The sequence below is a fragment of the Dermacentor variabilis genome, chromosome 5, assembly GCF_050947875.1.
Source record: "Dermacentor variabilis isolate Ectoservices chromosome 5, ASM5094787v1, whole genome shotgun sequence".
In the NCBI taxonomy this organism is placed as follows: domain Eukaryota; kingdom Metazoa; phylum Arthropoda; class Arachnida; order Ixodida; family Ixodidae; genus Dermacentor; species Dermacentor variabilis.
This window is the reverse complement of record NC_134572.1, coordinates 127595940-127610941: the sequence shown is the minus strand read 5'-3', so window position 1 is coordinate 127610941 and position 15002 is coordinate 127595940. Positions and strand designations below refer to the sequence as shown.

The window sequence follows — 15002 nt, the reverse complement described above, 5'->3', positions numbered from 1 at the left end:
CGTGGCCGGGATTCGATCCCACGACCTCGTGCTTAGTAGCTCAACACCACAGTCACTAAGCAACTACGGCGGGTCCATTGTTCTCATGCCGCCCTACTCATGCCGTCGACTTTACAGCGTGTTCGTGCCGGTGTTTTCATATTATGATCGTCGTTGCGTCGTTGTCATACAGTCGTTGTCATGCATGCGTTATCGTGCCGTCGCCATAGTGCCGTCGTGGTCATTCCATCGTAGTCATTCCAGCTTCGACGCCTGACTCTCGTCGCGCCGTTGTCGTTGCGCCATCGTCGTCATACAGCCTACAACGCGAGCCTGCGTTGTACTTTCAGAAATCGTACGTTCAGTGCTTAACTATCGTGGTGGAGCTAATTGAAACCATCTTCATCCCATTGTCGTCATGCTGTCATCTGACAGGAGCGTAGCAGTTTAAAGGAGAAGTGTATGACATATCATTCACAGTGAAACATCATGGATGAAACAGGACATTCAGACTTCAAGCGATTCGTCGAGCACAATATTGGGAGTGAAAACACTTACAGGCCGTAACACAGCCAACGGATAAACACATCCGCGTTGCACTCTCGTAACCATCCCGTGCGTTTTCCCCATACTAGACTGGAATAAGCGTTATATTGATTTTCGAAGATAAACTAACATTCAACATTTTCGCACGGTGCTATTGCGAGTCGATTATGAATGAAACAGAAAATAAGTTCGATTCGTATTCAAGATAGCGAATGTTCCCACGCCTCTAAAAATAGGGATGACAGTTTGACTATAGACAAAGCTACACAACTTGAAAATCAGACAGGCGAGAACGTTCGACTTTCTTATATTGGGAGTGCGGTGCTACTTCGAAAACTGCCGTGCAAATTTTGAAGAGCCTGCGTTGTACTTTCAGAAATCGTACGTTCAGTGCTTAACTATCCTGGTGGAGCTAATTGAAACCATCTTCATTTCCTTAACCTCTCATGGGCCTTTTAGAAGGAATTGTTAACTCAAGGCTTCTAAAAAATGCACAGGCAAGTACCACCCGGACCGGCGGCACCTCGCGGCCGCGGACATGTACCGCAAGTACGGCCCAGTGGTAGCCGAGCGCCTGCCAGGCCGCTACTCCTTGGTACACCTCTTCAATGCCGACGACTTCCGGACGCTGTACCAAGAAGAAGGCAAGATGCCCTTTCGTATGGGGGCCACAGCATTCAAGAGGTACCGTGAGAGCCGGCCTCAGTACTACGCCAACGTCGGTATCCTCAATTTGTAAGTACAGCGTTCTACACTCATCTTTTCTGCGAAGGTAACTTATTAGTGTAGTTTTATTCCAAAGCGAACAGCTTTCTCTGGCTCTTACGCCATTTTTCGCGATCGTATGCGGTGGTTGGAGCGGTTGGGCTTTCACCGCTGAGACAAAGGCAACACTGCAGAGGGCAGGAGGTGCTCTCGCGAAACCGAGTCGGGGGGCGCGTTCTTTGCGGACCTCCAGCTATTGTAGCTCTGAGACGTACGTGCTGTCGTGTGAGAGCTTTGGGGCTTCTGAAGGCTTAGACACTGTGGTGGAGCGTTAACTCCTCTATTCTCATAAGCAAATTGCGCAATGACACAACGAATGCTACTTATATATATATGTACAACAAAGGGGCACACTTACGAAAATTGCATGTTTAATGGGCTTTTTTTTGGCGTGAGCCAATTAGGTTCGTTTATATCTACTACGTCAAACAATTTTTCCGCTTTTAAAGCGGCTGTTTTCTCTATGCAGATTATTTGTTTGTGTGTCTGTGCGTATGTGTGTGTCACTAGCTTTAGGTAGAAATCTCAACATCGTGGCAAAGTTTATTGGTAATTCTGATATCAGTACTATACCAAAAAGTAATACTTTAGGGTCAAAAAAGCTTTTATTTTTCGACTAGCGGGACATTTACATCAGCAGAGCAACGCCATAAAGCCATGGGTGGACTTTAGTTGGCTCTGTTTTAGAAATGACGGGCAGGTGCACTGAATTTTTTTGGGTGGACCGCGTACTGAATTATTAGGTTGTCACTGACTATAACGTGCTCACTGCAGTGAATACAGTTCGTCAAGCGCATCATTCCTTAAACATAGCGGATAGTCTTATACAAGCGTTCAGCTGTTCGTTAATGATGCCAATTCTTCTCGATGGTTTCTGCACAATTTTTTTAGCCGTTCTCTCAGAAGAGTAGGACGAATGTGCGCTGTACTTATTACTTACTTGACAAAAAGCTTGTGCTTTTCTGTTTCGCATTATTCACCTTCCATTAAAAAACCGCATGATGTATTTGATGTAGTGAGCTGTCGCCGAGTATTCCGGTGATCATTGCGATCATACGTAGGCAGCAGCTGCCACCGAAACTCTTCCCTAGACGACAGAGAAGCCTCGTGGTTTTCGTACCACATTCGCGCCGAGTCTTCTAAAGCAAAGTAGACATTGCGCATCTCGCGTTGTTCACTCCATCCGTTCGACCTTGCCACTCTCTCGAAATGGTCCAACCAGTCCGCGGCGTCTTCGAAGGAGTCGCCGTGGAAAGCCTGTGGTGTGATAGGTTGGCTCACAACGAGTTGTGCCGGTGTAACTTGGCTAGTGCCAGTTGGCTCGCTGGCCGCGAAGAGGTCCGCATTCTGCCTAATCCCCTCGAAGATGACGGCTGGTCCTTTGGTGCACTGGTGTCAAGTCCATGGGTTCCAATCGCCGAGGCTCAGGACTACGCTCTCTTCGGTCCGTGGGGCTCGGAATCATGCCCCGCACCTCCACCAGAAAGGTAGCAACTTTAGTCGACACAGGTTTGTAAAAATAAACTATTTATTAAGGGGCGAACTTGCGCCCACAGCTGAAGAAGATCACTTTGTCGCCTCTGCAGCGAAGATAGTCGAAAACGTCCTCTGCCGCAGACCACTGTCGTCGAACGCCGCTCGCGGCCTCCTTTGATGAAGCCACAGACGGTCGCTTCCCATTGGTGGTACATCTCCTCAGTGTGAGCTCGAGCGCACGCAAGCTGGCCGGCAGGTGCACTCCGCGTGTCATGATGGACGTAGAGTTTGCAATTCATGTTCTCAGTGTTATCGTGCCATCTCTTCAGAATGTAGGGGTTGCAGGTCATCCTCGCTTGGAGTTGCCTCCATGTTATCTCTTCTTGCTTACTTAGTTTCTTATGCGCCTCTGGCAGTGTTTTCTTTCCCATTGTATAATAAGTGACAATTTCGCTGTAAGTGTTTATGCCTTCTTTTTGTAGGGGCTCCCTGGCTGAACAGGCTACATTGGTGTACCCGTAAATAAGCTCTCGGGCCAATGCGTGCGCTTTCTCGTTGCCGGGCAAGCCTTAGCGGGCTGGAGTCCATATAAGGTTTACTAATTGTTCTGGAATTGGCCCTTTCTCCAATATGTTGAGCGACTCCTTGGAGATTCTTCCTGCGGTATAATTTCTGATGGCTGTTTTGGAATCTGACACTATGATTTTGACCCCTTTTTGAGTTAAAGCTAGGGCTATGCCCACCTCCTCTGCAACCTCCACTCTGTTTTGCGGGGTAGTGCAGCTCTTTGAGTTCTCACCGTTAGCCTGTGTCGACAAAACCTGGTCTGCTTTTATATTCTGCTGCATCCGTGCAGAACACCACTTGCTTTGTATCTAGTGATTTTTGTAATGATTTAATCCTGTCTTTCCTCCTATCCGGGTGGTGACTGGGATGCATATTCTTCGGGAGTGGTGCCATGCGTATCCTGTCTCTGATTTGTGAGGGAATGGTTCCCGTGTTTGTCACTTTGATGTTAGTTTTGTATCCTAGTTTCCCTAGAATTCTCAGACCACCTCTGCTTCTCAGTAGTCTCTGTTGCTGGGAGACTAGTGTCTTGGAATTATTCTCTAATAACAAGGTTGACGATTCCTCATGAAGACACATACCTAACGGCGCAATTTTTACTATAGAGGTCAGGTGATTCGAAGCTCATATGTGGTATTCAGGTAGGATAAGGTATATTCCGTTGTGTAGTACTGACACGCTGGAGTGGAATGTAGAGTTGGCGTGATCCAATAAGAAGGGCGATACCCACTGCGGTATCGCACTTCCGCGTGCATCATAATCGGATTACAATTTTTAGCACTTAAAACCCGGGAATTAAATTCGCTTTTTTTAAAGCACGATGGTGTGAATCATAATCCTTGATCACTGCTTGTCTCTGCGAATGAAAGCGTCGTCTGCTCAAGCACTCCAGAGTAGCACTATAGCTTCCACTATAGCTTCCACTATACCACTATATTTTAACGAGCCTTATACTGTTGTCAAACATGTACAGTCGACAGATACCCTGGTCGATATCATGTTCGGTGCGACATACGTTTCTTCAATGACAAAGGCTCGAATACTTTGAAACCAGGTGTGGTAGTGTAATTGCGCAGCTGAGCTTGAGGTCTCGGAGTCGATCCAGGCCGCGGCAGCTTCATTTTGATGAGGGCGATATGCTAAAACGCTTGTGTGCTTATAGTCAGGCACCCGACAAAGAACCCCGAGGGGGTCAAAATTAATCTGCAGTCCCCCACTGCGGAGTACATCATAACGAGATAGTAGTTCTAGCGCGTAAAAACTCAGAATTTAGTTTATTATTTCGGAGAAGCATTACCTTTAAGAGAGAAGAAGGCCAGTGTGCGCACTCGATGTTAAATGTTCACTCACGTAAATTTGTCACATGGTAGTGAGGGTCAAGCAACACAGCAGCAGAACTGTCAACATATCTTGACTAACTTTTTGTTGGGTGAACCTGCGCCCACAAAAGCAAGTCGCACTCAAAGCACAACGACAGCGGCGAACACATTCGGCCATCGGCGAAAATCTGACCTTCTGGTCAAGCGCGTCGCCTTTCAGACATGAGTTATCATCATTATCACCATGATTTCATCACGATTATTATTTTCACCGCTGGATACAAGGTGAAAAAGGGAGAGCCGGAAAAAGAAGCTGAAATTTCTTCGGCTTGTCAAAGCTCCGGTCTCCCAGACAGGCACGGTAGCGGCTGATATACTAATACAGTCACGCATAAAGTGTGGATATCAGAGTGTTGTAAACACAAATACATGTAGATACTTGCATGTTATTGCATAGAAACTAGTTATGATTCAGTTGTGTAAAATAACTCCCAGCATACAATTACAATCTGCTATTTTCCATATTATTATTTAACACAGGGTGAAATGCATACATCATAAGAATGCAACAGCAATATATATATATATATATATATATATATATATATATATATATATATATATATATATATATATATATATATATATATATATATATATATATATATATATTACAACTTTCACAGAAGTGTACAATAAACACAAGTTACCATCAGGAAGCGTTTTCTCTTAGAAATTATTTCACGTACTTGAAAATATATATGTGCATCTATATTAAAACCATAGAAAAAGAAAATATGCATATAGGCTGCTGCTTTCGCGACAGACACCTCGGTAACGTAGCTCAGGGCGTCATCACATCCTCGAAGTCATCGAAGTTTCCAGAGTAAGTGCTAGTGCCCGCGTGTCTTCCAGAAAGTACTACACAATTCGTGTAACGCATATAATCAGATTACACAAGCTTCGGTGACAACAGACAATGTATAGGTCCATCGGTAGCATTCCATTAAGTTTCAGTCATGCAGGCGCTTCTTTTGCAGAGCGATAACATTAAGTTGTCAGTGGGTGAAATGCAGTGCCGGAGAAAAGGAGAAATAAGCACACGTGTCAATATGTTCACTCATGTTGAATGTCCAGTCTCAAGCCCCCATTTATCATGCGGTTGTCATGGTGTAGAGCTACCCTGTACACGTTACGACCCCCCCCCCCCCCCCCCCCCGCCTTTGGCATGCGACATTCTTTTTACTCACATAAAGATGAGAAAAATGGGCCTGTGTAGTAGACTCAGCGCGCAGCCTTTACCCTTTGATGGCTATTCCTTTCAGACTTCGACAATTTTCTCTGGCAACAGATAGAAGACGTGAAAGACGTTTCTGTAGTTTGCTCTGTGTCGGTGGGAGCGGCTTAGGTTGTCAAACTTTCTGCCGTTACACGACTCCATTCTCCATGCCTTTCTCAATGCATTCTAAAATTAGCTCGCTCTAAATGTTTAGTAGCCTCTAGTACGGTGGACAAGGCTAAAACAGCTAGTAACGCGACTAGTTCGTTTATTCAAGCTTCATCACGAATTCTCTATTGGGTGGGCACTTCGACTAAAAGGTAACTGCCATGAAATTCGACTGTCTGCTGCAGGCGTGAGACCTCCGCATATCGTTCCAGCCTAGAGAAAATAATTCTTTCAGCTAGACATTTCTTAGGGGTCATGCACATATCAAAATTTAGACACTGGATTGAAAGCCACATTCACGACATTCGATGTTCCCGTCGTAATCTGTGCGTTAAGTCAAATCGCAACCGTGCACGACGCCGCTTAAAGCTCGATTTGATTCTGATTCTCTCGCAGGCAAGGCCAGGAGTGGTACAATGTCCGCTCGAAGACGCAGCCGTACACGCTCCGGCCACGCACAATCATGTCCTATGTGCCCGGCATGGACCTGATTGCCGAGGACGCCCTGCAGCTCATCGATAAGACGCGAGACGACAAGAAAGAAGTGGATGACTGTTACACGATACTCTACCGCTGGGCGCTCGAGAGTGAGTTGGTGTCGGACGCTAAATGTATTGACCAGAATGACAACAGTCGATTCATACGGCGCATAGAACACTTCAAACACGGTGACAACCGTAAGCGACTGGAACAAGAGCCTGAGGATCGACGTGTAGGGCTAAGTGATGGTTCCCATCCTTCGAGCAGCCGTTAGAAAAGGATACGTATAAATATGAGCTAAACTTGAGATGCCGCATGCATGTGAGATGCATGCCGCATGCTACACGTCCTCCCATAGACATGTAACGAAACGTCAGAAAAAAAAAAAGAACGCACTGTATAAACGTACATCTTAACGACCATAACCGCCCTGCAAACAAAAATGCCTCATCGCATTGAGCGATGTGTTGTTAGTCCTGTAGTTGCGCTTCCTTAATCCCAGACACAGCTACCTATAAACACGCTGCATATTCGGATGGCCAGAGAACTAGCTTAGACGTGCAACACAAGCATCAGTGACTGCACGGGCGTCGGGTCATAATGGGCGTGTCCTAAATTCAAGAATATGATTTTGTGCAGCACTCGTCATATTATCGCGCTTCCCTTAATCTGGAGAATACCTTCGCCTTGCAGTTATTCACTTTTGATGTTTTGAGTTGTTTTGCTCTAGACGGGGTATGTGGTTAGGTATCCCCGGGGACTTCCGTTTCAGAACGAAACTGCGTCATTGCCCGACATAGTGGCGCCAAACTCGCCCACTATAGAACAAATAGGTAGGAACTAGGCACCGCTTTCCCACTTCACGGAAAGGCAATGGTATTGTAGACATTCGCTACGGTATATCTCACCTCCGCAGCAAAGGAGTTACCTGGCCAGTATTCTTGAGATTTGTTCCCCATATCAGGGCGTGAAGGCAGGCGGCTCGCCATGTGACACACTTGGATTGGAAGTCCGGAAATTAAAGCTTGTAGGTGCAAAGAGATAATTGCGCACCTTCCCTGCTGTTGTCCTAGTTTCAGTGTGCAAGGAAACGTCCTCAGAACCAGGCTGGACAGGCCCAACAACCACACCCTTATGTAAAACAATTCTCGGACCGGGTCCTAGCCGACAATTAGCCCAAGTTGCTCCTGAAGCACTAGTGTTCTTTTTTTCTTAAATCATCGGAACTGGTTGAAAAGGCATAGCCGCTGTCAAATGCAATCACTCTCTCCGGCCAGATTTTCCTCAGTCTCCTTTTCTCATCCTGCTTCCCGCTTTTACCCTACCCTTATGCAGCGTAGCCAAATGGGCAGCTCGTCTGCATGGTTAATCACTCTGCCCTTCCCTCTTACTGTCCCTCTCTAGTCCCTCAGGATTGGCGTGGCTTCACGTAGCATACGCGCTTCTTCATTTGTGGTACATCGTGCATTGAAACTATTAAAACACTTATTGACACACACATGCGCACGAATGCATGAAAACGCTTAATTTGATGGTGCAAAGCACACGTCGATATAGGCACCTATTCCTCCTTTTACACACTTTCTTGAAATGAATAGGGCACACGCTGCATGCGCCACAGGCGCTTGTGGTGTACACTTTATGTGTCTCTGTGTCCTCGTTTATTTTTTTCGCCTTGCATACGTCACAGATCTGCAGAAGTTCATATGTAATATAGACGGCGACCATTGGGTGAAATCTAGCAGAAAGCATACACGCAAGCCTCTAACCCTACAGTTAGAATAGAACTGGCAGAACTTTCCAAGTTAATCAACAAGCGTAAGACAGCTGACATAAGGGAGTATAATATGGATAGAATTGAACATGCTCGCAGGAACGGAGGAAGCCTAAAAGCAGTGAAGAAGAAACTAGGAAAAGGCAAGAGTCAGATGTATGCGTTAAGAGACAAAACTGGCAATATCATTACTAATATGGATGAGGTAGTTCAAGTGGCTGAGGAGTTCTGTAGAGATAGAGAGAGAGAGAGAGAGATAGAAAAAAGAGGAAAGGTAGGGAGGTCAACCAGACGAGCGTCCGGTTTGCTACCCTACTCTGGGGGAAGGGAACAGGGGAACAAAAATAGGAAAGTGAGATAGAGGGAACACTATCTGTGCACGCAGCAAAGTGCTTGGAAATCAATCAAGTCAAAGCAAGTGCTCCGTCGATACGTTAGGCTGCCGTCAATCTTGGCGGTTCATAGCTGGTGATGCACGTTGAAGTTACCAGTGAAGACCAAGGATCCGGTGGGCGTCAACAGTACGTTGCATCGCGTGGCAGTATATCTTTAAGCTAAACACCAGCCGTTCTGACTTCATTGCGAATAAAATGATGCGGGTGGGCCATGATGCTTACTCAAGAGTTGCAAGTACTGAATTGAGAGCATCTCAGCACTTGCATTGCACTTCGCGCTGACGGATTTATGCAGTACCAGTGGCACCCACGGCGATAATGGAAGAGAGAAAAGTCTAGAGGAATTGGAAATACCGCAAGTAACGCCGGAAGAAGTTAAGAAAGCCTTGGGAGCTATGCAAAAGGGGAAGGCAGCTGGGGACGATCAGGTTACAGCAGATTTGTTGAACTATGGTGGGCAGATTGTTCTAGAAAAACTGGCCACCTTGTATATGCAATAGCTCACGGCCTCAAGCGTACCGAAGTCTTGGAAGAACGCTAACATAATCCTAATCCATAAGAAAGAGCAAGCCAAAAACTTGAAAAATTATAGACCGAGCAGCTTACTGTCTGTTGCCTACAAAGTATTTACTAAGGTAATCGCAAATAGATCAGGAACACGTTAGACTTCTGTCAACCAAAGGGCCAGGCAGGATTCCGTAAAGGCTACTCAACAATACATCAAATTCGCACTATCAATTAGGTGATAGAGAAATGTGCAGAATATAACCAACCCTTATATATAGCTTTCATTGGTCACGAGAAAGCGTTCCATTCAGTCGAAACCTCAGCAGTCATGGAGACATTACGGAATCAGGGTGTAGACGAGCCGTATGTAAAAATACTGAAAGATATCTATAGCGGCTCCACAACCACCGTAGTCATCCATAAAGAAAGCAACAAAATCCTAATAAAGAAAGGCGTCAGGCAGGGAGATACGATCTCTCCAATGCTATTCACAGCGTGTTTACAGGAGGTATTCAGAGACCTGGATTGGGAAGAAGTGGGGATAAGAGTTAATGGAGAACACCTTGGTAACTTGCGATTCGTTGATGATATTGACTTGCTTAGTAACTCAGGGGACCAATTGCAATGCACGCTCACTGACCTGGAGAGGCAACGCCGAAGGGTGGGTCTAAAAATTAATCTGCTGGAAACTAAAGTAATGTTTAATAGTCTCAGAAGAGAACAGCAGTTTAGGATAGGTACCGGAGCACTGGAAGTGGTAAGGGAGCAGATCTATTTAGGGCAGGCAGTGACCGCGGATCCGGATCATGAGACTGAAATAACTAGAAGAATAAGAGTGGGCTGGGGTATGTTTGGCCGGCATTCTCAGATCATGAACAGGAGGTTTCCATTATCCCTCATGAGAAAAGTGTATAACAGCTGTGTCTTACCAGTAATCACGTATGGGGCAGAAACCTGGAGGCTTACGAAAAGGGCTCCACTTAAATTGAGGATGACGCAACGAGTTATGGAAAGGAGAATGATAGGTGTAACGTTAAGGGGTAAGAAAAGAGAAGATTGGTTGAGGGAATAAACGCGAGTTAATGACATTTTGGTTGAAATCAAGGAAAAGAAATGGGCATGGGCAGGACATGTCATGAGGAGGGAAGATAACCGATGGTCATTAAGGGTTACAGACTGGGTTCCAAGGGAAGGGAAGCGTAGCAGGGGGCAGCAGAAAATTAGGTGTGTGGATGAGATCAAGAAGTTTGTAGGGACAACATGGCCACAATTAGTACATGACCGGGATAGTTGGAGAAGTATGGGAGAGGCCTTTGCCCTGCATTGGGCGTAAGCAGGCTTCTGCTGCTGATGATGATGATACACACAAATACTATAGATAACTATAGATTAGCCAAGATGGCGCAAAGGACATAAGCAACGCTCCGTCCATCGTCGTCTTCCTCTACTTCGTGGAAGTGACTCGAGATAGTATTATTTCAAAACAATTCGAGGCACAGACATGCAACGCATGAACAATTCTGATCGTTTACTGTCGTTTTCTCGCGGAAGCTCGCGAGTCAACGCAATTGCGACGTTTATCCACGTTACAAAAATATATGGCGTAACACATCCTAATACGGCTGTCGACGTTAATGCCTTTTGTCTTGAAACAATAAATCGACAAACCCTATTGCTGAAGACACTTTTATTTGCAATCGATAGTGGGGGAAGTAGGTAATGAATGCTATTCACGTTAATACACGCATTACCCTAGTGTGACCACAGACCACAGCGTGTGCAGTTTTGGACGCCACAAAGAAAGCTCCAGTAAACACTGCCTCCCCACCGCATTCAGTTTTGTCCCTGTGCCCCCCCCCCCCCCCCCCATACTACAGGGTTTATACCTCAGGACGCTACAAATCACTTATTCCGGCGTGCATTCCTTGCGAAGTGCGAGAATGCGCAGGGCTGATGTGATTGAGGAACCCGTGTGAAGAGGCTTTGATTCCGCCCGGCACCACATAAAAAGGATGTGTTTTTAAATTGAAGGTCGAGTAAAACAGTTCAACAGAGACAAACACGCCCACGGAAAACTGGGCGAAGTTTCCAAAAGAATGCTAGTCGTAGTACAAGGTATGAATGTACTAAAATCTTTTTATAGAACTTTTCTGACTCCTGTACTCATCGATGGCGATCAACATTGATGACGTGGGTGATAAAGAAACCTGTGTGCATTCTTTTCTGTCTTTATTTTTTAAATTCCTTTTAACACGTTTTATTCTCTTTAGCCCTTTCCTCAGCACAGGGCAGCCAGCCAGTAATTACACTGGCTGACCTCCCTGTCTTTGCTTCCATTTGTCCTCCTCCTCCTCCTCCTGCTTAGTTACAGATTCGATTTTCTGATTTCTAGCCTCAGCAATGTCCCTGGTTTGGCGGTGCTTCGCAACCTGCCATAGATACGTATTGGGAAAGCGGTGCATCAACGCTAAAGTATTAAACGGCTCCGTTTCATACATCAGGTACAACGCTATGGAGGCTAAAGATGCTTCATTCAATGGCTGAATTCGCAGAAATAGTTCCATGTTTGTTGACCAATTTATTGAAAATCTTCTTTATATAATCTGAGTTCTGAACGAATAAAAGAATTTACCCTTAGAGTCAAAGAAACCGTGTACTCACACGGCTGCCAACACGTTGCTTTAGATCAATTTGCTTTTCATTTCTTTTTTTTTTTTAATTCGCGCACTGTTCCGGCAGCATCACGCGCATGCTCGCGCGAGCAAGCGCCGCTGGCGCTCAGCGAAGCACACACGAAATGCGCGTAGATATAAGCTTTGGTGACCTTACTTCTTGCGTAGCTTTCACAACGTTGCACCTGATGTACGCATGAAACGAACTATAGTTATATGCAATACCGCCATGGAAAACGTTAGCTAGAAGGCGAGAAAGAAACAATATGACCGTGCTATAGGTCACGACGACTGGCGTTATTTCCATGCGCTACTTGCGCGCACCCCCTCTTTGATGTCTTATTATATTGCAATAAGGCGATAGGAACATCGCTCGAGGCGCATTTAGAGCGTCCGAACCATCATTGGCACCGCCGTCCTGCTGTCCCTTTATTGACGGCGCATTTATTGTGTGACCTCCAGGGGCGAAAAGTGGGTACGGCTGTAAAAAACGGCCAAGTGAAGTGGACGCACCGTCAACGCACCGCCGTTTCATCAGCTAGGTGGTAGAGCCAGGCCGGCGTTGTGTCTACCGCAACTGAGCGCCGTGCGCACGGACACTGGACGCACACTACTTCTAACGCTGAGCTGCAGTGTGTATACATTGGTCCGAGTGGTATAGAGAGCACACGCCAAGCTAAAACAATTAAATAGGCATCACTGAGGTGCAACCCTCCCGTCAGTGAATGGCGCTTCTCATCAGGTAAACGTTGTGAGACGCCTGGTAGCTGCCGGGGCGCTGTTATTTCCGCAGGCAGCAGTTATCTTGTGTGCGGCGTCGTGATAACATGTTGCACCCGCGCATATTTACAACACTGTCCGAGTAGTTCAAGCGCAACTAAACGTTATCATTGCTTCGCCCTTCAGGTGAAAGTGCGGAACACGTGCTGCGCACGGTATAACTTTCCTCGCATCACCCGTCGCACGGTCAGCGGAGCCCAATTTTTGTACGTACGCTAATGGACGATATCCTGAGACACCTCCGTATTTTCTCTGGTAGGTTTGCAGATATCTCCTTCATATCTAACTAGGACTGTCGGCAACCTTAATAGAAATGTTCAACAACAAAATTCTTCAGGATTCATTCAAATATTTTAGGTTAACAATTCCACGCGGAAGGTAATTACCAGGCGTTTTTTATTATTATGTGAGCAATCTGGGTCCGGACGGCCACAGAAGCTCCAGAGCTAGAGCGGTGCAGGTGAAATATGCGTATGGACGCACGAGAAAAGGAGCTTTATGTACAGTTTCGACTTGTCTAAGTTTAAAAGAGAAAACTGGCAGTGGCGTAGCTCGGCTAGGCCACAATATACGTAGCGAAAGCTAAGGCATACCATGGTGAGCCTTGGTTAATCTTGATTGCAGGTCCAGGTTAGTCTGGTTGTCTAGCTATGTTGCAGCGTTTAGCCAGTCGTTCGGCGCGCTGTTCGTCTGCTTCCTGGGCGATTCGTTTCCTCTTTATATCGTTCCGATGTCGATTCCAGGCCTCCTCCTACTTATCAGAATTGTCGCCGTCCATACTGCCGCTTCAACTGTGGTTGCGGCAGGGTGCGTCATTGTCCTCCTCGCCCGCCGGTCCGGAGCAGCGGGCGGGGAGGACATTGAGGCACCCTAGGTTGCGGCGCAAGCAAGCTCTCCTTTTCAATCCTCCTACATGTTATCAGGCATGCGACGCAGCTGGCGAAGCGAGCGGAGGCGAGCACAACGACGAAGAACGCGGTATGAAGAGGAACGCAGTGTAGGAACGCGGTCTGACATCATGTGCCTCCTCGGAGCACGGCCACGGCAAAATCGCAAGTTCGCGGCCAGTAAAGGTTTCGTTTTAAAAGCATCGAGAGCCCTTCGTGCTGCTTGACTAACATCTTAGGTCCCCAGATCTCCTAGACATTTCCGAGTTCTTTCACAGCCTCATTGCCAGTAGCACGGGCCAGAGAAGTGCTGTCGGACTATTGCAGGAGTGCTGTTGTATCAGGAGCTTGACATTTGGGAAAGGCCGAATTCTTTGCCAGTAGCAGGACTGATGCGATTTCACTGGACCCTGGTCGTTGCCAAAGGGGGCGCTTAAGTCTGGGAAGGGTGCTGCTAGGAATGTGAATGTGAGCTACCCGCCTCAGCTAAGCCGACAAGCGAGGACCATTAGTACTAGGGACCCACCCAAGTGCTATCGGTTGAGACGAATGTCATTTAAGAATATTTAGTCGGTCCCAAATACCAAATGCCAATTATTGAACCAGAGTGCTCAAAGAGCAGGACTTTTAGAATAAATCGGAAGGCATAATTCGCTCATTCAAACAATTTCACCAAGTACGTATTGAAAGCTCACATATTGAACCTGATGAAAATTCTAGCTAAAGATCTTGCAAGGCATATCAGCTTGCGATAATTTCTGAGGATGGCACTGGTTTTAGATATGTGCCATCAGATTTTCGTAATATTGCTGAGCTTTTCCATATATTCTTTAAAAATTGTCGTTTTATGCATTCAAGCACCAAAATGAGTGCAACGTCTATGCACTTCACCACACATTTTGAGAATGAGCATTTCAAAACTAGTGGCATCCTGAGAATTTGTTCTAAAAGGATACGTTGGCAAACTCACCGGGTGCAGTTCGCAAATTTTAATTAGTGATATTTTCTTAATTCGTCAATTATGAATTTAGATTTCTTGTTACAGTAACGTCCAAGTTTTTGAGTAATCGATCAAAAGAAGTGAAGTAGCGATATCTCTCACAGGCGAGTTTTATGTTTACTCTATAGTCAAAACACTCGATTATGGCTAAAATTATTAAGTTGAAATAAGTTCAACAACTAAATACCAAGAAAGCCTGGTGTGATTTCGAGGAGTAGACTCGACCACTTTTCTCAAAAAAAGAAAAAAAAGACAGCAGACCGGTGGGACCCTGCGAAATCACAATCGAAGTTCCAGTGAGTTACAATAAATTTGAACTTGTCTGTAAATAAACGACATACTTTAAAGCGTTGTTCCTAATGGCTAGCCCCTTTGATAACTCACTCGAGCACTTACGAAATATTTTAG

At 46.0% G+C, this 15002-nt stretch overlaps 1 protein-coding gene across 1 annotated transcript in view; it reads left to right on the top strand.

The window, feature by feature from the left end:
• The window catches only part of LOC142583149 (putative cytochrome P450 49a1), a 53742-nt gene that overhangs the window by 20298 nt on the left and 18442 nt on the right, over positions 1-15002 (top strand). Inside the window, exons 2-3 of the mRNA XM_075693494.1 lie at positions 1023-1260; positions 6496-6686. Of these exons, the coding sequence (XP_075549609.1) occupies positions 1023-1260; positions 6496-6686 (429 nt within the window). The remainder of the gene's footprint in view (positions 1-1022; positions 1261-6495; positions 6687-15002) is intronic.